Genomic DNA, 22,363 nt, shown 5'->3' on the forward strand with positions numbered 1-22,363 from the left:
GGAAACAAGCCCTTCGACCCAACAAGTCTACACCGACCCGCCGAAGCGCAACCCATCCATACCCCTACATTTACCCCCTCACCTAACACTACGGGCAATTTAGCATGGCCAATTCACCTAACCTGCACATTTTTGCACTGTGGGAGGAAACCGGAGCACCTGGAGGAAACCCACGCAGACATAGAATGCCAGTAGATTAGTTACACATGGCCTGCATTTCATGAACCCAAGCTGCATCTTGCCAACAGGACAATTTCTATCTAGCTGTCTAGCTATTTCTTCCATGAAGATAGATTCAAGCATTTTCCCCATTTCCAAAGTTAAGCTAACCCATCTAAATTCCCCACCTTTTGTCTACCTCCTTTTTTAAAGGGTGTCATCACATTTTGCTGTTTTCCAATCTGCTGGAACTGCCCCCAAGTCCAGTGAGTTTTGGAAAATTCCTACAAGTGCATTGGCTATTTGTCCTGCCATCTCTTTTAGTCTCTTGGGACTCCTTCCATCAGGGTCAGGAGATCTCAGCCAGTGCTGAATTGAACCCATGCCATTGGCATCATTTTCCATTACAAACTGGCTGTCCAGTCAACCAAGCTAACTAAACCTCAGCTCATCAATCCAAATTGACTCACTTTAATCATCTCAATACATCGGTACTCGGTCCTTAACAATATATTCAATAGCTTCATTACAATGGGTGTTAGACCAAGTCAATGATATATTAGTTTATTTCTCTCTTGCTTTTCTTAAGAGTGGAGGTACTTGCCAGTTGAAAGGGACTATTTTTGACTCAAGATTTGGAAGAATTGCAAGATTAGAGAGCTGGCAGATAGATAACTCATATTTAAGAAGGGTGATAGAGCACACCCTTAGAATAATAGAACAGTCAGTCTGACATTGGTGGTAGGAAAAAATAACAGAATCCCCATTAAAGCTGAAAAATAGAACATATCTAGAAACAATATATGAAGTAATGAATGCTCAGCATATATTTTTAAGAGGAAAAATATTGCTTGACCAAATCCATGAATTATTTGATGGAATAACAAAGAGTAAACAAGAGTAATACATCAGATGACATCCAAATGGGTTTCGAAAAAACCTACAATAGAAAAGTGTGACATAATAGAGTAAGACCAGCACAAGCTAAGTTGGGTGGCAAATAATAGAATGTATAACTAGCGGGTCACATCACAGAGGAGATATGGGGCACTATACAAAGTAGTGGAAAATGGGATCCCACAAGAATTATTACTAAGAAAGCATATTAAATAAAATCCTCCACTCACCATTGTGATACACACCATTGTGTGTCTATGTCACAGAGATATCCTAAATTCATCTAGTGCCATTTGCCAGCACTTGGCCCATATTCCTCTAAAGCCCTCCTATTCATATACCCATCCAGATGCCTTTTAAACGTTGCAATCATACCAGCTCCACCACTTCCTCTGGCAGCTCATTCCATACACACTCCACCCTCTGTGTGGAAATGTTGCCCCTTAGGTCCCTTTAAAATCTTTCTTCTCTTACCCTAAGCCTATGCCCTCTGGTTCTGGACTCCCGCACACCAGGGAAAATACCTTGTCTATTTACTCTATCTATTCCCCTCATGATTTTATAAACCTCTAAGGTCACCTTTCAGCCTCCAACATTGCAAGGAAAACAGCCCCAGTCTATTCAGCCTCTCCCTATAACTCAAACCCTCCAACCCAGCAACATCCTTGTAAATCTTTTCTGAACCCTTTCAAGGTTCACAACACCCTTCTAATTGGACGGAGACCAGAAGTGCACACAATATTCCAAAGGTGGCCAAATCAATGTCCTGTCAGGTGCAACATAACCTCCCAACTCCTCCACTCAATGCTCTGACCAATAAAGAAAAGCATACTAAACACCTTCTTCATTATCCGATCAATCTCACTTTTTAAATTAAACAAGGAACAAGGCCATTATGAATGGGACTCTGACAGCTTTTAAGACACAAATGTGACATGACAAATCTGTGCTCAACAGGCTACAAGTTGAGCTTTTACTTACAATGTTTAGCTTCCAACTGTAGAAAGGATTGTGATTCACTACTGATTTAGGAACTTGGTGTTGAATAAGTTAATTGACCTGAAGGGGTTAATGATCATGTTACATCGGTAGAATGAGTGAAACCAATGTCATATGGACTGGGTGGAGACAGGGGTCAACTCTAGCTTTCAGGCAGGGGTGAACCTGTTCCCTAAGGGTAACACAATTATGCCTGTATTTGTACTTATTGCTACAACACAATAAGCTTCCTTGTTGTCTAAGAACAGTGCCTCTTATGTAGATACTTTACGTGGTTTAACCTCTAACACTAAATAAGGCCAAGACAAAGGAGGATTGGTGACAATGAACTACATCAAACAACCCTTACCCAATACTACATTCTGGGAGAAGTGGCAGATACTAGGAATGGTGGCCTAGGAACATGCCTCACCTGATTTCTCATCAGTCCTTGCACAAAAATCAGAGATTTTACATGATACGTTTGCAAAAAGAAACATTTAGTAAAGACCCCCCTGACATAAAAATTATTTATAAGGGGGATATTTATCATTGAGAACAATAACCATAACCAGCTGAAGATGATACTCGTCCCTAACACAGACTACAGATGAATTACTGGATGTTGCTAAATTATACCTGGGACTAATCTCATGATTGGTACTTGACAAATTCAAAGTCTCCCCCGATTGGCTTAATTTTCTCGCCAACCAGGAGGAATTGGAAAGGCAGTAACGGGATCACAATGGTGAGGGAAGACTTTATGTTTTGCTTAGAACAGAATCTAGCGTGTTGGAATAATGAGTGTGTTAACTCTTGATCTAACTGGAATGAGAAGTTTGAAAGAGTCGAGGTCTAGCAACCGCCTGGTCGATTGTAAGTTGGGAAATGGGTGAAAAGTTTACTCAACAGGGACAATTCAGACGAACTGCAACACAAGGATGGCGGATTGGACTATATCGGGCCAGGAAGCTGCACTGTTGTAAAATTGTACAGCAATAACTAAATTGGATCTATGCATTGTAATAAGGAACGTTTGACTCTAATTATTCTAGCAAACTTTTTTTAAACAAAACAACCGTATTATCGAGAACGAGAGTTGGAAATGTTGCACCAGGCCAAACAGTATCCACGTAAATACATTGAGTTACAACAGAAATTCCCGTTTTCCCCTGTCGAGAATCTTATTGCCTTTTTTTCCCGGTGTGGGTTGACTCGCTGATTTTGAGGCTTAAAACGGTTTGATAATGAGGGGTTCGGCCTAATGAGACACCGTGTGTAAAATTGTGACTGCAGTTTTAACACTGATATCAAAGTGCCTGTACGCACAATTTCGGATTGCCAGTTTAATCGACTGCAACTCCAATCCTCCCACCATTGCTTGCAAATCACATTTAAAAAGATGGGGCAGAAATCCGAATTACAACGACCAAAGTTCAAACTTTATATCCATATTGTATCTTTCTGTTTTAGTGGTCGAGTTCCGAATTTCTGAAAAGCTAGTGACTCTCTTAACTTCATTTGCAAATAGCTGGGAAAGATCCAACTTTGGCTGGAGACTTTTTTTTGTAGACCTGTTCAGAAATGTTATTTCACAATTCTGGAGGTGGTTGTGGGACTTGAATCCAGTTTGGAGATTATGGATGCTACCAGTGTGCCACAGGAGCATTAAAATGTAAAGGTTCTACCAGAACCTGAGATTGAACCAGGGACTTTGTCTATCCTAATCGACCCGTTTAGGGATATTGGCATATCTCTGAAGCAGGTGGGACTTGAACTTGAATCAGAAGGAGGGTCACCACCTCCACATCACAAGGATCTTAGGGACCTTTTGTGTAATGCACTGCCAACCAAATTATTTCAGCTGCTGCAAACAGCTGACAGGCCTCTAGTTTAATTTTGGCTCCTCCTCCACTTGTATCTAACAATGTGCTTTCACAAATATCGATGAGCAGCACAGCAGCTCCGTGGTTAGCACTGATGCCTCCTAGCACCAGGGACTTAAGTTTTGATTTCAGCCACAGGAAGCTGTCTGTGTGGAGTTGTGTTCTCCCTGTGTCTGCATGGGATTCTTCCAGGTGTTCTGGTTTCCTCCTGTAGTCCAAAGATGTGCAGGTTAGGTTGATTGATCGTGGGAAATACAGGGATAAGGTAGGGCTGTGGGCTTGGATGGGAAGCTGTTCGGAGGGTCAGTGTGAATTCGATGGGCCGAAAGGCTGTTTTCACGCTGTAGGGATTCTATGATTCTAAATTGCTTCAATTTGTGCAGAGAACAAGCATGGTGGACAATTCGGACACTGGACTTATTTGAGAAGCTAACCAGTTAATCCCACTCCCCTAATTTGAAAGATCTCCATCCTTCAATGTTAAGATTGGAAAATTAAATTCTTTACATCAAGGGAATGAAAAGTCTGATTTTCCACCCAAAGCTTTGATTAGATGAGAATTTTGCTTGAGTGATGAGGGCCTTAATTTGAGGCAATAACATCAGTACTATCTAATTTTGCCTCATTAATACACAAGTTGTTTTCTCAAATAGTGGAGAGAAGTTAGATGGTGACAAATCTCAGCAGGAACAATTGTGTGGATACCAGATAGCTGCAGTTCCTTTGGTGTCTTCTCCAGTCCTCCATCTTTGCCAGCATTTCCCAACATTCCCACTGAATAAGGGTACCTTGGGGCACCTTTATAGAACTGTCATCTGCTGGACCAAACTGAAGGGGTAGATGGTCATCCTATTTCACTGGCTGTCAAACTGATAACCATGTTAAATTTCTATGCAACTGGCTATTTCCAAAAATCCCCAGGGGACCTATGTGGGATCACTCAATCCTCAACCCACAAACGTGTCAAGGCTGTGACTGATGCTATTTGTATAAGAGCGCACAACTTCATCCCATTTCTTATGTCGTGGTTAGTGCTGCCGCCTGGGCAGTAGACTTTGCAAATAAAGTTGCCTTCTCCCAGGTGCACATACTGTACACCTGTTGAGAGCACCATAACATTGACATGGCTGACTTTACCAATAGAAAAGAGTTCTGTTCCATCAATGTTTCCATCATCTTTGATCATCAATATCATATCTTCGAGTTCTACGTCAGGTGCCTTGGGGCCTCTGAGCCTGATAATCCTTCTTGACGTTCAATGAACACGCATCCAGCACTGACCTGGCTCACTTCCTGACCAACCTGGAAAGGCAGGCATGATTGAGGAGTCTGAGATGTACCGTGATGATGTGGTAAGGCTGTTGCTTGTCTGATGCCAATCTCCTTGGACTGGTGCCTTGGAATTTGCCACAATGTCTATTTCTGTGCTAACTCTCGGGTTCCTGCTTCCTTTCAGTGGCTGGATGCCATAGCGTATGGTCGCTGGGAGACAAAGGACTATCTTCTGCAGTCATGGCTAATGATTCAGATCTACAATTCCCAAATGAGGCCAAGAGTAGATACAATGCAATCCATTCTCCGACCAGGACCATCTTGGAGTGGAAGATCGGCCAATTGAAGATGAGATTTCATGCTTAGATTGTCCTTGCTGTATATTCCACACAGAGTGCATTGCAGAATCTTTTGCATTCTGTGCTCTGCACCACTTGAGAAGGCGAAGGGGGATGTGTTAGATAGTGAAGAGCTGAAAAAGGAGCTGAAGTATTTTGGGGGAGAAAGCCAGTTTGAATAGGAGGACCATTGCCTTCTCGATGACGGAGAGGTGCAGCATCAGGCACAACGGGCCAGACCTGATTTAATTGACGCAGGCTTCTGGGTGCCTCCATCCCAAATCTTTCCTTTCTCATTTCCACTATATCAACTGTGAAGGGCATCTCCTGCCGGGCTGTTTTTGACCACGTTCACTGCTGGGCTTTAAATGTGGTGCCAGGAAGGTCCTGGCAATGGTGAGTGTGCGAGAGTGCTATAAAGGGGTGATGCACTTAATAAGGTAAACAGGAGAGAATTGAGTGAGGTAACTTGCTAGAGAGAAACTCTCAATGAAACTCTCTGAAAATAACAACTGGCTCGGTTTTGGTGAAATTCATACCCGAAACTCTTTCTCACCATACATGCTGCCAGCCCTGTGGAGAGTTTGTAGCATTTTCCATATTTAATAACACTCCCTTGCTCTTTCCCCAAAGTCCTGTGATGTGTATTTTTCATTATTTATTTTCATATAACCAAAGGTTTCACAATTCTGAAGTCGTTTCCTGTTGTGTGTGCATCTTCTCAGTTATTGTTTAAGACTGAGATAGGCCATCCTGATAGTGGTTCACAATGAGTTGCATCAGCAAATAATTTTTCTCTTTGCAGCCAATAGGAAGAAGTGCTAAAATGGTACAATATGTGGATTACAGGATGCGATGTGTGCTCCAAGATGGTCGTGTTTTCATTGGCATTCTCAAAGCTTTTGACCGACACATGAACCTCATTCTCTGTGACTGTGATGAATTCAGAAGGTTGAAGTATGTATGGATGATTGCTGTTGTATCTTTCTGCTGTGTAAAAATAACCGAATTGGCTTTGATCCCTTATCCCAAGTCGCACCAAGTTCTGTTCACCTATCACCCCTTTTCTCGCTGGGTTACATTGATTCCTGTCCAGAAACGGCTTTTGCTTTCTTTCTGGCTGTCTGCTTGTTTGCAAATCCTTCCATTGTCTTGCCCCTCTACCTCTGGAGCCCCCTTCAGAGTTACCACCTTAGGCTATCTGCTCCTCCAATTTTAGCTTACGCCGTGGATTTTTTTGTCATTGAACAATAATTGGATGTGCCTACATTTGACTGAGCTTTCGGCTCTGAAATTTCCTTTATACCTCCTTCAGGTCCTCCTTAAGCTATATCTCTGGTAAAGCTTTCACCACCTCTCCTAGCATTGCCTTATGAGATTTGGCTGCTTATTTTAAAGTATTTATTTGAATATTTTCTAAAGAACCATTATAAGGTTTTTCTTTTTATTTGCTTGATTGGTGTAGGTCAAAGAGCTCCAAGCAAGGTGAGAGAGAAGAAAAACGAGCCCTTGGTCTTGTGTTGCTTCGAGGGGAAACCCTTGTGACGATGACTGTGGAAGGGCCTCCTGTGAGAGATGTAGGTATACTTCGCACTTATTCCCATTACATCCCTTCCCAATCCCTCCACTTAAACTTGTTACGAGGGAAAAGGAAAGTTAAATGCACTTTGCTACAGGATGCATAAAAGCAACTATGTTAAATGCTTAATCTCCCAATATACTGCCACTCAGACTGTAATTTAATGTTTTCAATATTCTGATTGAGGATTTGGTGAATGAAAGTGTATGAAGAAGCTGCCAGTAATGGAGTGAGGGAGGTGATCATGATCTTGGGGTCAGGGTGGCAGAGTTTTCTGAAAGATTTGCGGGACATTGCAGTAATAGATTGGGAAGACTATGGAGTGAATCAGTAAAGAATTTTGATTTTTACTTTGCATAACAGTAAGCATTGGCTGTCCTGCACAGATGTCCTATTCTGGTGGGATATCTTGACTACATTCTAGGGGTAAACACGATCGTTAGCTAATTCGCAATTAACAATGATTATCACATTTTTGAAATTGCGATGTATATGGTCAAACTGAAAATTATTCTCAATATTGAGCTGGTAAATGGATGTCTGCATGGATGAGTCAAGAATGATCCAAGTACCTGCCCAGATAACCAAGATATTTAGAATGTTTTGGGCACAGAATTTTCTAATTGGAAATAATTGGGTCAATTTCACTCCGCGTCTGCATCAAGGTAATACTTGTCTTCCGCTGGAGATTGTGGATTACACAACACTACGCTATTAAATCTGGGAAACACTGAAAACTGAGTTGTGGGAAGAATTGACTCAAGTATGTGAATGGTCGATGAGATCCTGTAATCTAGAGGGTAATGTCTTATGAGTTGATCAATTCCTTTACTTGGTTATACTTGTCCTCCTATAAATGTTGCACTGTGTGTAACAATATCACCAGTAAAATGTATTTTGTCAGTAGGGTATTCTGTTATCAAATTTATTTTGTGAAATATCTGGCCTAATCTCTTATGGTTGTAAGCTTGTCCTTCATGGTTTGCCTTGAAGCATTCTCTATTGTCCTGTATAAGTTAGTGTGCTGGGGGAAGGGACTGGGTGAGGGGCATGAAGGTTACAAAGCTAATTACAAGAAATAGAATACTGTTTCAGATGTTCAGGTGTTAAATTCAATTAAATCGCATTTTTACAAGATGTAATGCTGTTTTAGAATCTTTCCGTCTCCAGTGTTTCCAAAATTAACTGTGGATGTACTCAATTAGGCAATGTGTTTGAAAGACTTCATGTTTATTGCCACTCCAGTTATGGAAACCCCACTTGTCCTGGGGAAAAAAAAAGTTATTTGGATGTTTAATGGTTTTCTTTTGTGAGGCAGTAGGAGATATTTCCAATAATGAAGTGGTCTGTAATTGGAAAATTTATGTAGTTGTGATTTTAATAAATGTCAATAAGGAATAATATTTAGTGCATAATATGTTGAAATTAACATAAAGCTGTTAAATTATTTTGTTTTGCTGTCCTCAGTAGTAGTACTCATTTCATTTTGGATGGTCATTGGTTCAAGCCCTACTCGAGCACATTATTTACTGGTCCATCCAGGTCTACTGCACCATCAGATACTTTGTCTCTTTAGGTACAAAGTTAAACCAAAGCTATTTCTTCCCCTGGATGGGCGTAAAAGATGCCATGTTATTAGCTAAACATCAACATAGATGTTCTCCCAGTGTATCCCAAACAATATTTCTCCCTTAACTAATATCTGAAAAAATCACCTGTCATTATCTCATTTCTGGGATATTGCTGTGTGCAAATTGGATACCATATCTCTCTCTTTCCTGATGTGCTGACACTTCTGTAATATACGAAAATAAAACATTGGATGCAAGTGCTTTACCACGATTGTGTATCTAGCTGTGTGTGATTGATGTGTCTTTGGTAGTCACTGCACCTTGAACAAATCCATCAGTTTGTTTTTATTTGAAGATTTTTGAATGTGGAAAGGTACCAAAGTAAATGAAAGCTTGTATTGGGCTGCAGAGCAATATGAAAGGTCATCAGCTTGAAACGTTTAACTTTATTTCTCTCCATGCCTGACTTGCTGCATTTTCCCAGTATGCTTCTGTTTTATTTCATACTGGCTCCATCTACTAGGTTCCTTTATGAACAGCAGTTTTAAATGCACTATCGTAATTTATAAGGTCACTATAGATAGTGAGTGTGTGTTTTATGAGATAATGGACAATGAAAGAGGGTATTTTGCTTTTTGATGCCTCAGCTGATTCCAGAAAGTACTGATGTCAAAGATATGGAATGTATCCAAAACTTCCCGTCCCATCTTTGAAGGAATATGAATGTATGGAATTCAAAGCAACCGAGTGGCACATTGAGTTATGTTTACATACGAGAATCCCAAGGTAGACTGCAATTAAAATTGTGGGCTCTGATGGAGTAACCAAGTTTAGATTGCTTGCTAGTTTAAATTTCTGAGGTTATTTTACCAAATTATTCAGTTTCTGAGGATTAATATTCTGCAAAACCCTCTCTGTGCAGATTGGCATTTCGAGAGTTCCTATTGGTGGTCCTGGTGTTGGTAGAGCAGCAGGGAGAGGGATGCCAGCTAGCATACCAATGGCTCAGGTACCTGCAGGACTAATGGGGCCCATAAGAGGTGTTGGAGGTCCTTCACAGCAGGTAAGAATGAACCACTGACTTTGCACATTTCAGATTCTACTTCTAAATGCATATCTCTGATAAGATGGAGGTTGTTCCTTCCTAACCCTTAAAGAATTGGGCTTTTGTTGAACTAGAGAATTTGTCAAACCACCGGATACCATCTGTTAGAGTCAGCATGGGACCTTTTTAAACCATTATTTTCTCTACTCCTGCCCCTCTTTAAAAAGCAGCAACTTTGCTCGCTGTTTTAATCGGCCTTTTTTTTTTTAGCAGTTAGCCAGCTGGAGATTTGCCTTGCTGCACAATAAAGGCAGGATATGTTGCTGTGCGTCGGTTAACGCATGGTGACAGCTAACATTCCCTCTAAACTGCACAGCAGTGCAGTTACTCAGGTTCTGTGTGCACCAATTTACATAGCAACCCTCTTTCCAGCATTAACCTCTGGTTTCAGAAACCCTGTTGTCCACAGACCACAGAAGTCCACTCGACAGAAGAAATAACCAGAGGGAACACCAGTAACAACTGTGTATTTTTCAGATTAACTGGTACTTTCTGATGTGTGTAGGTCTTGATATACCGGTTTGGAGGAGAAGGAGGATGAATTTCAACTTCAGAGCATTGGATAGTATTAATTTGGCTGACTGTTAAATGCTTACCTCTTTTCTTTTTATTCCATTAGTTAGTCATCCCTATCTGCTCATCTTTTCACAAAAGTTACATTGTGCTCCCACTGTGTGAACTGATTCCATACTTGAAATCTGATATGGATTTTGGAAACTGACTCCATGCCTTACAAGAATTCCCAATGTTTACTGCAAGATGATCTTTTTGTTTTGAACAGCTCATTGAATTCTAAGAATAACATTTTTAAATTTCCTTCAATGGATACTAATGTTTTTTGGCAATGTTCTATACTTTCATCAAGTTGTTTGATTCTTGTAGATTCTTCTCTCTTCTCTCACTTGACGACAGTTAGCATTTTGCAAGCTGATTATTGTAGATTGTTGGTTAATATTTGATCATTCTTGTCACCAATAAGTGGTTGATCTATGCATTGCAGATGTACAAAATTGTGTTGTATGTACTTTCTTCAGGAAATGACCCCTCAGACTAGAGGAACTGGAATCGTGCCCACTCCTAGCTTTTCTGCTGTCCCACAATCTTATGCACCAGTGAGAGGTGCTCCGCCAGTTCTTGGTGAGCCAAGGCCAGGTAGGTTAATGTCTATTTGTTCTGATACTGGCTACCAGTGATTGGCTAGGAGAAAGTGAGGACTGCAGATGCTGGAGATCAGAGCTGAAAATGTGTCGCTGGAAAAACACAGTAGGTCAGGCAGCATCCAAGGACCAGGAGAGTCGACGTTTCGGGCATAAGCCCTTCTTCATTCCTGAAGAAGGGCTTATGCCCGAAACGTCGATTCTCTTACCAGTGATTGGCACCAACAGCATTTGACCTGGCAAGATTTGGAGACTATTGTGAATATGCATTTGTTCAACTTGTATTTTAAACTTGCAAGATGGACTCTGTGTCTGAGTGGTAATCTGGCATAGGCTGGATTGTCTGCTTGTTGGAGAACCTACCTGGATGCCCTAAAGGAAAAATAATCTTGTCTGTTAGATTATTACCCAGGTAGTGGTGTTAAAAATTACACCCAAACAAGTTGTCCTATCCTAATTCAGAATAGAAGTATTTGAACTTAGAGCTCTGCACCAAGTACAAGTCATAATGAGCTCTCTCATCATAACAATTTCTAAAATTACATTCCAATTCTTTTTTTTTTTGCCCTCACATTGTTAACCATTCCTTTTTACAGTATCCCGGCAGTGTAATGTCAGTCAATTTGGCTCATTCTAGTAGCAGAGTGATATTTCCTTATCATCAGCTCTCTTGGCAAACTTGCAATTGCATCTATCCAAATTCAAGTTCCTGAATTGATTTTACAAAATGTAATGCTGTGTGATTTATTAGTCTGTATTGTGACCTGGTGGCGAAACTGTAGAAGGAAGCAAAATGCTGCAGATACTGGAAATTGTTTGCTTGTTTCTTCCTTTCACTCTATGACCAAATGTGCTGAGTGTTTCCACCATTTTTATTTTTAACTCTGGGTAATGCAGTGTACAGTATGTGTAAATTTGATGACTACTGGTAAAACTAGGCGTCCCATGTACAATGAGGTAGGTCGCGTTGTAGTGCTAATGCCACTAGGCTACTAATTCAAAACCTCAAGATAATGTTATATAGAATCAGTCTGGAATTCCACCATGGTAGATGGTGATCTGGAATAAAAACTAGTCTAATGAAAACTATTAACCGCACTATCATTTATTGTATAAAAAGTCTGATTTAGTATTAGCATAGCATCCCTAAAGTGTGGGAACAGGCCATTTAGCCCAAGACCACACCAACCCTCTGAAGAGCAGCCCATCCAGACTCATTCCCCTACCACTCTACGTTTCATCTGACTAATACAAATAACCCACACCTCCCTGAACGCTATGGGCAATTTAGCATGGCCAATTCACCTAACCTACACGTCTTTGGACTGTAGGAGGAAACCAGAGCACCCGGAGGGAACCCCCACAGAGATTGGAGAATGCGCAAACTCCTCACGGACAGTCACCTGAGGCTGGATTTGAACTCTGGTCCCTGGCGCTGTGAGGCAGCAGTGCTAACCACTGAGCCACCATGCCACCCCTTCTCTTTTGGGGAAGGAAATCTGACATCCTTATCTGGTCTGGCCTACATGTGACTCCAAACCCACAGGAATATTGTTGATTCTTAACTGTTGGAAATGGACAATAAATATTGACCGAGCCTGTGATGCCCACACCCCATGAATAAATAAGCAAAACATAATGCCAGGGCGACAAAAAGATGGAAGTCTTGTCTATGAAGTGACCGTAGAATATGGACAGAAAATTGAATCAGCACATGCAGGCATATATCCATGTTTTACATTTTTATATTTATTTTTCTTAAATGTTTCAATGTTTAGAGATCTTGCAGTTTTATTTTTCTTTGTAGCTGAATAAGTTGAGCACTTTCTACACAGAGGGAAGATGGTTCCTTCTGCATGCCTTTGCAGATTTAAGGGCAATGTTGTCCATAGTTGCCTGTCTGCTCTGTTGGTGAATGCTGCTGAAGCAGGATAAAATGACAGCGAAAGGTATCCCAGTGCTGAACACTGCAAATTGCTAACATCCCATCAACCTCCATATTTCAGGCTTTATGAGACCACCTCCTGGCATGAGACTTCCATTTGCACCACCACCGATTGGGATGCCTTCAGGCAGAGGAGCTCCAATGGGAATTCCTCCAGGAATGCGACCACCAATGATGCCAAGGATGAGAGGTAGGTGCATAACCAGCATTTCACTTTAGTAGGCACACCCCTTCACTGAGGCTGTTCGTTGTGGTTTGGAGGGGCTTGATTTTTCACATTGTATGCTCCTGCATCAGAGTGTTATTTGTTTGATTTTGCTTTGTGAGATGTTCGTACCTGAGATTTTCCTACTGCTCTCAGCATTAATTGTGTTTATGAATTATTAATAATTAATTTAGCACAGAAGTAGACCATTCGGTCCAACTCCTCAATGCCAACCAGGTATCCTCAACTGAATTAGTTCCATTTGCCTGTGTTTAGCTCATATCCCTCTAAACGTTATCAACTTGCACTTGTCCAAATGTCTTTTAAATGTTGTAATTGTACTCTGCTTTACCATTTCCTTTGGCAGCTTATTCAATATATGCAGCACCCTCTGTGTGGGAAAAGTTGCCCCTTGAGTCCCTTTTAAATCTTTCCACTCTCACTTTAACCTTATGCCCTCTAGTTTTGGACTCCCCTACCCTGCAGAAAAGACCTTGGCTATTCATTTTATCTATGCCCCTTATGATTTTATAAACCTCTGTAAGGTCACCCCTCAGTCTCCAACACTCCAGAGTCAAAGGTCCCAGCCTATCAAGTCTCTCCTTATGGCTCAAACTTTCCAGTAACATCCTTGTAAATTTTTTCTGCACCCTTTCCAGTTTAATAGCATCCTTCCTAAAGCAGGGTGACCAGAATTGTACACAGTCCTCCAAAATTGGTCTCACCATTGTCTTGTGCAACCACAACACACCGTGTCTGTGTGGGTTTCTCCCCGTGTCTGTGTGGGTTTCCTCCGGGTGCTCCGGTTTCCTCCCACAGTCCAAAAAATGTGCAGGTTAGGCGAATTGGCCATGCTAAATTGCCCATAGTGTTAGGTGAAGGGGTAAATATAGGGGAATGGGTCTGGGTGGGTTATGCTTCGGCGGGTTGGTGTGGACTTGTTGGGCCGAAGGGCCTGTTCCCACACTAAGTAATCTAAAAATACGAAATCCCAGCTCCTAAATCAATGTTCTGACCAATGAAGGCAAGCGTGCCAAATAACTTCTGCATCAACCTGTCTACTGTGATACTACTTTCAAGGAACCATGTGCCTGTACCCCTAGGTCTCTCTGTTCAACAACACTCCCCTGGGCCTCCGACTAACTGCCTAAGCCCTGCAGTGATTTGTCTTGTAAAACTAAACTTTTCACATTTATCTAAATTAAACTCCACATGCCACTCCTCAGCCCGTTGGCCTAGTTAAGCAAAATCTCGTTGCACTCTTAGATAACCTTCCTCACTTTCCCCATACCACAAACTTACTATTCATACCTCATACTATTCTCATCCTGTTTGTTTGTATAAATGACGAAAAGCCATGGACCCAGCACCATTCGTTGCAGCACATCGCTGGTCACAGGCCTCCAGTCTGAACAACAAGCTTCTACCATCACCCTATGTCTCCTACTGTCAAGCCAATTGGTTAGCTTTCCCTGGATTCCATGTGATCTAACTTTACTAACCAGTCTACCATACGGAACCTTGTCAAAGGCCTTGTGAAAGTCCGTGTAGACCATGTCAACTGCTCTGCCTTCATCTATTTTCTCAGTCATCTCTTCAACATACTCAACCAAGTTTGTGAGACATGATTTCCCACACACAGAGACATGCCAACTATCCCTAAGATTGCAATCGTCTGTTCATTCATCATTGCTGCTGATTCTCATTGCCTTTCACTAGAGTTCTCAACTCATTTTATTTCCTTCTTCTTGATCTGCCCCATGTCCTGTCCCGATAATAGAGTCTACAAACCATTTACCTGATCCCTCGCTGAATCTTCACTGAATTAATGATTATCTTATTTCCCTTTGTGTCCATAGCACTATTAGTGGCTAAAGTCAAACATCACACAACACCAAGTTATCGGGTGAAGGGGCAATATTCTGAAAGCTTGTGTTTTCAAATAAACTTGTTGGACTGTGATCTGGTGTCGTGTGACTTTTGACCTTGTCTATCTCAGTCCAGCACCAGCGCCTTCACATCACTGTTATTGGTTCACACTGGCTATCATGAAACTTTTCTTGAGAGGAGAAATCGCACACACTTTGGATCCTTTAGCCACTCAATCTACTTCCTACTTTTGTTTCTTCCACACCATGAATGTATGGTTGCTTCTTAAATCTGCCCATCTTTTCTCGAGCTCCCTGTTTAAAATTCTCCCATTAGGTTTCCATTTCCAAAACAGGCCAACCAAAGTTAAAATAATATAGTTTGAGTTTTATGAATATGATGCATTATTTCTCCTCAACTGCTTTGCACCTCACGTTTCCTTTCTTCAAGTTTCACTATTATTCAAGTCAATGGTGGCCTTACTTGGTTTTATTTGTGGTCTACCCTATTGCAGTAACACCATCTCCTTTTCTATTTGCCCCTCAACTATTACTTCTGAAATCCTTCAAGAAATAATTAGAATATTTTTTTATTGTCAAATGGTAAAATTTACAAAACACTAGTTTACTCATTACCTGTTAACTGCTATATAAATGCTAGCTTTGTTTTTAGCAATGTAAATTATGCACTTGTAATCATGCTGGTCTCCTTCTTTTTCAAGGTCCTCCAGGATCTAGAGCACATCCTCCAAAACCTTAGAGACTTATCCATGAAGGACTTTGCTATCAGGCTTTACATTAGTAATAGTGCCTTCTGAAGCAATTTACTCTAAAGAGTTCACAAAATTGTTGTGTTCCTTTTCAATTCTTGAAGCATTTGTACATGAACCAGAACTCTTTGGCAGAAACAAAAACATAATTTGGGGTATGAAAAATTGCTGCCCATGAATGTCTGATAAAGTGCGTCTGCTGAGACCCAGCACAATCCAACACTTCTGTTTTTGGGCTATGTTTTTTTTTCTCTTGTTAAGGGCAAGTCCCTGTTTTCTACATTTTCTTTTCAAAAATATATTTTATTTATAAAATTTTGTAAGCAAAACATCCATTTGTATATTGCAGGATTTTCAAACCGCTTCAAGTACAATTGTAATAGCCTACACAATTAGCAAATACATTCCATTATCAGGTATGTAGGCCTATGGCTAAATATTTTAAAGTACAAAATATGGGAAGTGTCATTGTTACAAAGTTCCCTATGCAACATGTTTAACTTTGAAATGCCTCTAATATGTTTGTAATACTTTATCACGAACATAAAACATTGAGATGCACATTGCTAGGTCTCAGACGGTAAGCTGTCCCCATTGTGCCTTTACAGTGACTTCCCCCAAAGCTTTAGTGAATCACAATGCAAAGACCTGACTTTGGCATGTGCTGGTTTTCACACTTCGGTTGGGGATAACTCTACATTAGAAGACCAGCAGGTTTTGGGTGGAACAAAGCATCTTTCACTGATTTGATGGTCCTCCTGGCACAGTTGATGTTTGTCTTGGTGTGCATTCCTGGGAATGGTCTATAAGAGTACAAAACCTTGTGTCGTGGAGCTACTTGGGTTGAACCTCAACAAATCCCCAGGCATTCTTTGCAAAGGCATGTTTCACAAACAGGTGGACAATAACCCAACAAAGCCAGTGTGCTTTAGGAAGGATCTGACAGGATCTTGCCATCAGTCAGGCTATAGCTTGGTGCTTGTTTGTCAGTTCTCTGATCATGTTTTCAGGATCCTTGCATGGGAGGGGGAGCAGCAACATAGGCACCAACGACATGGGTAGGAAGAGAGATGGGGATTTAAGGCAGAAATTCAGGGAGCTAGAGTGGCAGCTAGGACAGACATTTGTTATCTCTGGTCTGTTACCTGTGCCACGTGCTAATGAGGCGAGGAATCGGGAGAGAGAGGAGTTGAATACGTGGCTACAGGGATGGTGCAGGAGGAAGGGTTTTGGATTCCTAGATAATGGGGGCTCTTTCTGGGGTAGGTGAGTCTTCCACATGGCCTTCACCTGAACCAGAGGTGTACCAGTATCCTGGGGGACAAATTTGCTAATGCTCTTCGGGTGGGTTTAAACTAATTCAGCAAGGGGATAGGAACTTAAATTGTAGTTCGAGTGTAGAGGAGGTTGAGATTAGGGAGGTCTGAAATAAAGGCTCAGGGTTGCAAGAGGGCACCAGCAAAAAAAAACGTTGGTTTGAAGTGTCTATTTCAATGCCAGGAGCATCCGGAATAAAATGGGTGAACTTGCTGCATGGGTTGTTGCCTGGGATTTCGATGTTGTGGCCATTTCAGAGACACTGGTAGAGCAGGAACAGGAATGGTTGCAAGTTCCAGGATTTAGATGTTTCAGTAAGAACAGAGAAGTTAGTAGGGGGGGGGGGTATTGCATTGTTAGTCAAGGACAGTATTACAGCTGCAGTTGAGGACACATCAACTGAGGTGGTATGGAAACTGGAAAGAAGAGGTAATCCTTTTGGGAGTTTTCTATAGGCCTCCACATAGTTCCAGAGATACAGAGAAAAGGATAGCAAAGATAAGTCTTGATAGGAGCGAGATTGACACGGTATTGTTATGGGGGACTTCAACTTCCCAAATATTGACTGGTAATACTATAGTTCAAGTACTTTAGATGGATAAGTTTTTGTCCAAAGTGTGCAGGAGGGTTTCCTGACGGTATGTAGACAGGCCAACAAGGGGACGAGGCCATTTTAGATTTGGTAGTTGTCAGGTGTTAGATTTGGAGGTGAACTTTGATTAGTGACCACAATTCAGTTATGTTTACTTTAGTGATGGAAAGAGATAGGTATATACCGCAGGGCAAAAGTTATAGCTAGGGGAAAGGCAATTATGATGCGATTAGACAAGATTTTAGGATGCATAGGATGGCGAAGGAAACTGCAGGGAATGGGCACAATAGAAATGTGGAGTTTATTCAAGGAACAGCTACTGTATGTCCTTGATAAGAATGTAACTATCAGACAGGGAGGAAGTTGTCAAGCGCAGGATCTCTGGTTCACTAAGAAAGTTGAATCTCTTGTCAAGAGGAAGAAGAAAGCTTATGTTAGGATGAGACGTGAAGGTTCAGTTAGGGTGATTGAGAGTTACAAGGTAGCCAGGAAAGATCTAAAGAGAGAACTAAGACAAGTGAAGGGGGGGGAAGACATGAGAATTTGTTGGTGGATAGGATCAGGGAAAGCCCAAAGCTTTCTATAAGTATATAAGGGATAAAAGAATAACTAGAGTAAGATTAGAGCCAATCAAGGACAGTAATGGGAAGTTGTGCATCAAATCAGAGGAGATAGGGGAAGCGCTAAATGAATATATTTTTGTCAGTATTCACTGGAAAAAGATAATGTTGTTGAGGAGAATACTGAGAAACAGGCTACTAGACTAGACGGAATTGAGGTTCACAACGATGAGGTGTTAGAAATTCTGAAAGTGTGAAAATAGATAAATCCCCTGGGTCAGATGGGATATATCCTAGGATTCTCTGGGAAGCTAGGGAGGAGATTGCAGAGCCTTTGGCTTTGATCTTTTTGTTGTCATTGTCTACAGGAATAGTACCAGAAGACGAGAGCATAGCAAATGTGACCTTGAACGAGAAGGGGAGTAGAGCCAACCCTGGTAATTATAGACCAGTGAGCCTTACTTTGGTTGTAGGTAAAGTGTTGGAAAAAGTTGTAAGAGATAGGATTTATAATCATCTAGAAAAAGGAATAAGTTGATTAGGGATAGTCAACATGGTTTTGTGAAGGGTAGGTCGTCCCTCACAAACCTTATTGATCCTTTGAGAAGATGAACAAAGGATGAGGGTAAAGCTGTTTATGTGGTGTATATGGATTTTGGTAAGGCGTTTGATAAGATTCCCCATGGTAGCCTATTGCACAAAATAGAGGCATGGGATTAAGGGTGATTTAGCAGTTTGGATCAGAAATTGGTTAGCTGAAAGAAATCAGAGGGTGGTGGTTGATGGGAAATATTCATCCTGGAGTTGAGATACCAGTGGTGTACTGCAATGATCTGTTTTGGGTCCACTGTTGTTTGTCATTTTTATAAATGACCTGGATGAGAGCGTAGAAGGATGGGTTAGTGAATTTGCCGATGACACTAAGGTCAGGGGAGTTGTGGATAGTGCTGAAGGATATTGTATGTTACAGAGGGACATCGATAAGCTGCAGAGCTGGACTTAGAGGTGGCAAATGGAGTTTAATGCAGAAATGTGTGAGGTGATTCACTTTGGAATGAGTAACAGGAATGCAGCGTACTGGTAAGATTCTTGGTCGTGTCGATGAGCAGAGAGATCTGTGTCTGTGTACATAGATCCCTCAAAGTTGCCACACAGGTTGATAGGGCTGGAAAGAAGGCAAACAGCATGTTAGCTTTTTTTGGTGGAGGGATTAAGTTTCAGAACCATGAGGTCATGCTGCAGCTGTAGAAAACTCTGGTGAGGCCATACCTGGAGTATTGTGTGCAGTTCTGGTCATTGCATTATGGGGAGGATGTGGAAGCTTTGAAAAGGGCTCAGAGGAGATTTACTAGGAAGTTGCCTAGTATTGAGGGAAGGTCATATGAGGAAAGGTTGAGGGACTTGGGGCGGTTTTCGTTAAAGAGAAGAAGATTGAGAGGTGACTTAATTGAGACAAGATAACCAGAGGGTTAGATCGGGTGGACAGTGAGAGCCTCTTTCTGAGGATGGTGATGGATAGCACGAAGGGACATAGCTTCAAATTGAGGGGTGACAGATACAGGACAGATGTCAGAGGCAGTTTGTTTATTCAGAGTAGTAGAGGTGTGGAATGCACTGCCTGCAACAGTTGTAGACTTGCAAACTTTATGGGCATTTAAACTTTATGGATAGGCATATGGATGAGAATGGAATAGTGTAGGTTAGATTAGCTTCAGATTGGTTTCATAGGGTGGCACAACATCGAGGGCCGAAGGGCTTATACTCCGCTGTAATGTTCTGTGCTCTAATGAGGCAGTCTGCTAAGGGAACCATCCAATATAATCCACCATCTTTAGCCACAGAGTCTTGAGTGTGGCCAGTGTCTAATGATAAATGATGAAGGACTTATGCCCGAAACGTCAACTCTCCTGCTCCTCGGATGCTGCCTTACCTGCTGTGCTTTTCCAGCACCACACTTTTTGACTATTGATAAATCTGCTTGTTTCGCAGATCTTGGATGCTTGATCAGATTCCTTGATACTTCATGTTATAGACATTCCCATCTATGTAATTATTCTATAGTAACGATACATGTGCAGGCGATGTTAATAAAATTCTGGCTCATGTCAATGTTTGGCATGTGTGCATGTATGTGCAGGTCATAGCAGATATCATTTTGAGGGTATTGACATATATATGAATGTAAGGGCTGCTGCTATTTTGGCTCAGTGGATGTGTAATGCAGATCTGATACTACTGTTCTGGTTTCAATGCTGTAACTAAAACTATTGCTTAATTATAGACCTGTCTTCAGCAGACAGTTAGCTTTCATCTCTTTAAAGCAAGCTTCTGTTGAGGTAGATGTTAATAGATTTTTGCTGGTTGTTACTGCAATTCAACTAGCATGTATATTTTTCTTGACTTTTAAAGATGCAAAATCTACAGGGAGTGGTGTGGCAAGTGTTGAAGGACTTGGTCCCAACTTCGAGATTTTCAGATGTGATACAGTAGTAGGCATTCTCTTTGGAAAATGGCATGACCAGTTGCATCAGCAGACTGCTTGTAGATCAAGATAAGATGCTAGAAGATGAAGGAGGAAATGTAAGGTCTAGGCAGGAGTTCATATTCACTCATGCTACTCAAAGAATGGGTTCCTAGCTAAGCAAAACTTTTATTGTACACTGCCTAAACAGATTGTAACAGCTCAAGTTGTTCATTGAAACATTCTACACTTTTTGAAGTGTCTCCTGATTGAAATATATCACCTTGTGCAGTCACATCTTTGCGATCAATGTTTTTCCTTCCACAGTCTAACGTCCATTTACATCTTTCCATTTTCTTCTCCCCACTATCCACATCAAACCTCCTGCTGACTGTTACCTGCTACAATGAGTAGCAAATTTCATATTTCACAACTCTAAGGAAATTCATCATTCTGTGTAATCTATTCACAGCTATCTTATTATTAATGTTTCTGTATTATTCTAAAATGTTTACAGAGGTATGAATTTGCTCAAAATGGAATTCTGCCAGAACTCTTTAAACTCAAGAGTTTAGGTACCTTAAAATAAACTAGTACTTCTAACACACTTTCCACATCTTCATCATGCCTCAAAGTACTTCATCATCGTTTGTGTGGTAAAACATGACCACAAAATATAGAGAAAGATGCCATTAGCACCACTGAAATGACTGACTGACTGGTTAATTTGTTCTTGTAGAAGTTGGTCGATTTCAATATTGGCAGGACGCCATGGAACTCTTTTGTTTCTTCTTCAAATTTACATCCCCCTGAACAGGAAGTTCAATGTATGATCCGGAAGGCAATGTCTCTGACTGTGTATTGTAGACTTTTATCCCCATGTTTTCTGCTCTGTCAGATTTGTGCTGGATATCAATAACCTAAGGCCTTTCGTTCTTTATTAAACCAAAGTAAACCATGAAACACTGCCAAAACTCTTACCCATATCATGCTTACAAACACCCACTTGATATTTAGAATCCATGATCCTATGGGCAACCACACTTGTGTTGAGTGGCAAGAGGTCACTTTACCACATCTGATTCACTCTCTGTTACAAGCCTTTCCGAGTTGCTGTTACAGTTCCGTCAATTACTGTTGCAAAAATACACATTTAGTTACTTAATTAAATACCCACTCACGGGTTCCTTCAGACACTGAAGCACGTTATAACCAATGACACTTCTGATCATTAGGTCACTATCAGATTTCATATGTTTTTGTTTATTTCGTTTCACTTTACCAAGAAATTTTTAGGTTAATATCTGTCTGTAGTAATATGTCCCATGTAACATTGGAGCAACAGACTTGATCATGTGTTCAAGTTCTGACATGACTTCTGCGATATGTTATGTTATATTTGTTCTTGTACTATGAACAGATTAAGATCAGAAGATTTATTCATAGTGAAACAAATACATTACAACTTTATCACAAATCATTTTTATTCACTTGTAGATTAATGTCACTTGCTGGATCAGCATTTTGAGTATTGTCCATACCGAGTTGACCTTGAACAGGTGATGGTGAGCTGTTGCCTTGAACCACTGCTGATACTATGCTGTAGATACACCCATGAGGGATGGAGTTCCAGGGTATTGACCTAGCAACAGTGAACAAATGGAAATATGGGATAGTGAGTGGCTTAAAGGGGACATTGCAGG

At 41.1% G+C, this 22,363-nt stretch overlaps 1 protein-coding gene across 1 annotated transcript; it reads left to right on the top strand.

Moving 5' to 3' along the window:
- The first annotated feature begins 5,236 nt into the window (after nt 1–5,236).
- Nucleotides 5,237–20,503, top strand: LOC122564292 (small nuclear ribonucleoprotein-associated protein B'-like). The gene is made up of 8 exons (XM_043718965.2): nt 5,237–5,272; nt 6,336–6,487; nt 6,996–7,107; nt 9,603–9,743; nt 10,820–10,937; nt 12,949–13,077; nt 18,568–18,636; nt 20,481–20,503. The coding sequence occupies exons 1-8, from the start codon at nt 5,237–5,239 to the stop codon at nt 20,501–20,503; spliced, it is 780 nt and encodes a 259-aa protein (XP_043574900.2).
- The last annotated feature ends 1,860 nt before the right edge of the window (nt 20,504–22,363 follow it).

This window comes from Chiloscyllium plagiosum, unplaced genomic scaffold (genome assembly GCF_037043375.1).
Source record: "Chiloscyllium plagiosum isolate Xiang-an unplaced genomic scaffold, Cpla_swu_hap1 HiC_scaffold_34, whole genome shotgun sequence".
Taxonomy (NCBI): domain Eukaryota; kingdom Metazoa; phylum Chordata; class Chondrichthyes; order Orectolobiformes; family Hemiscylliidae; genus Chiloscyllium; species Chiloscyllium plagiosum.